This window comes from Lepisma saccharinum, chromosome 7 (assembly GCF_977018435.1).
Source record: "Lepisma saccharinum chromosome 7, izLepSacc3.1, whole genome shotgun sequence".
NCBI lineage: Eukaryota > Metazoa > Arthropoda > Insecta > Zygentoma > Lepismatidae > Lepisma > Lepisma saccharinum.
The window spans coordinates 2304007-2306001 of record NC_139235.1 but is presented as its reverse complement, the minus strand read 5'-3'; the positions used below and the strand labels follow the sequence as shown (position 1 = coordinate 2306001).

At 43.6% G+C, this 1995-nt stretch overlaps 1 protein-coding gene across 1 annotated transcript; it reads right to left on the bottom strand.

Moving 5' to 3' along the window:
- Nucleotides 1-308: 308 nt before the first annotated feature.
- LOC145990075 (uncharacterized) lies at nucleotides 309-1058 on the bottom strand. Its single transcript, XM_083125729.1, has one exon. It carries the CDS (start codon nucleotides 1056-1058, stop codon nucleotides 309-311), a length of 750 nt encoding a protein of 249 aa, XP_082981855.1.
- Nucleotides 1059-1995: the final 937 nt, after the last annotated feature.

The window sequence follows — 1995 nt, the reverse complement described above, 5'->3', positions numbered from 1 at the left end:
TGTATAGAGAAAAAGTTCTCTTGCGAGCCGATTTTTATTAAATTAGATTTGAAATAACTTCCAGTGAGAAAGTTACAAAGAAAACTCCAAATTTTAAGTTCGTATAATATTTACAGCGATATGTTATTTGGTTACTGAGAAAACGAGAGAAGAACTTGATTCATTCTTTCGCGGCGCGGCAAAAGCAACTTCGTTTGCCGCAGATACCATGCGTCGGTCTTGTGGCACTCGTAATAACAAAACAACTGTCTGGCATGCATAACATGAACTGAAAAGAAAAATTAAAATGCCATTTACTTACATAACGCTCATTCCGTACTGCTGACAACCTCGTCACTTGATTCAAGTTCTTCGGAATCCGTGTCTTGCAAATTTATAATGACCTTCTCGATGATATCGTCTCTGACTATTTCACGCTGGAAGTCATCTTCTTGTATTTTCTCTGCGTGAGCCACACAATCTGCCCACTCGGAAACACCTATTCTGTCTATTGCTTCGTGAGTCAGTTTCTGTACGTTGGCAATTTTGAAAGTCTTGTTCTTGTCAGCTATGTACCCCTTCACCTGGGCCCAAATCATTTCAATCGGGTTGTACTGACAATGATAAGGTGAGAGACGAACAACTCTGTGACCATATTCTCTTGCTATTATATCGATTTCGTAACTTTTGTGAATTGGTGTATGATGTTTCACCAACTGCAACAATTCTGCTCGGGTTTGCGTGCTTGTGTGGGGAATGTTCTTGTTACAGAGCCATGCCATAATATCCGCCTTCCTTGTGTTCGAACAAGGCGTTTTATCCACTTGCAAGGAATGTATGCTCGCGTTGTCTATTACAATCACGGATTCGGGGGCGAGAAATGGCAAGAACTGCTCGCAAAACCACTTTCGAAACACGGCAGACGTCATTTCTGAATGATAGTCAGTACTGTTTGTTTTGGAGCGGAAAACCAATTTACTTTGGGGCACAAAGCCTGTAGCAGCTGAACCCGCATGACACACTATAAGACGAGCACCTTTTCCTAATGGCACCTTTAACCCACCAGAACCATCACTCATTCTCCAGCAGCTTGTCTTCGTGTGATTCTGGTTGACCCAGGTTTCATCTAAATAGTATATATTTGCAGTACCAGCTTTCCTGATTTCGTGCATGGTTCTGAGGAAGATCACTCTCGCAGCTACAACATAACCCCTCTCCATTAAAAATTTCCTCCCGTCGTTGCCTTTCCTATATCTGAACCCCATGTTTTTCAAAATTTTTAACACTGACCACGTACTGCCTGCAAACCCGATAGCTTCCTTCAATTTAGCCCTAAGTTTCACTGCAGTAGGAAATTCGCCATTTGCGTACATATCAAATATAATATTCCGCAATACCCCCTTATCAAAATCGTCCAAGTGCGTAACATTCTTTCGCCGATTACGACGTTTGCCAGGCGAGCGAAAAGAAACCGACCCTGTATCACCAATCGACGACCTGGCTTCCTTCGCAATCGTCTGAACTGTACGCAGACCTATCCCACATGCAGCCGCTGTACGCCCCTGACATTTGGCAACACTGCTCCCTGACGAACACGAGGCACTGTCTGCACTGCGAGATTCACTTTGGAAGAACTGATAAACTTTGTACACCATATCTCGCGCTTGTTTGTGTAGAACACGACGCTTAGGTGTTTCTGTAGCCATTTTGCACACGTATATTGACAAATTTTTGTGATCACACTGAAGAAACACGAACAGTCACAACGAAAACCAAACCGATTCTTGCCGCTCGAAAAACAAAAGAACGACATCGCGCGTTTTCCACGGCAGTCTCCACCGCCTCCTTTTGCTACTGCGCATCGAGGCTTGTTCAAGGTCAGCCGCTTTCATATAGCTCTGCGACTCTAGTTACAGATGTCAATATACAGAGTCTCCGAAAAGTCACGCAACCCTGTGTTTACGAGCATATAACGGAATAGCGAAACGGAATGAGAAGAAACGCTTTCTGCCAAGA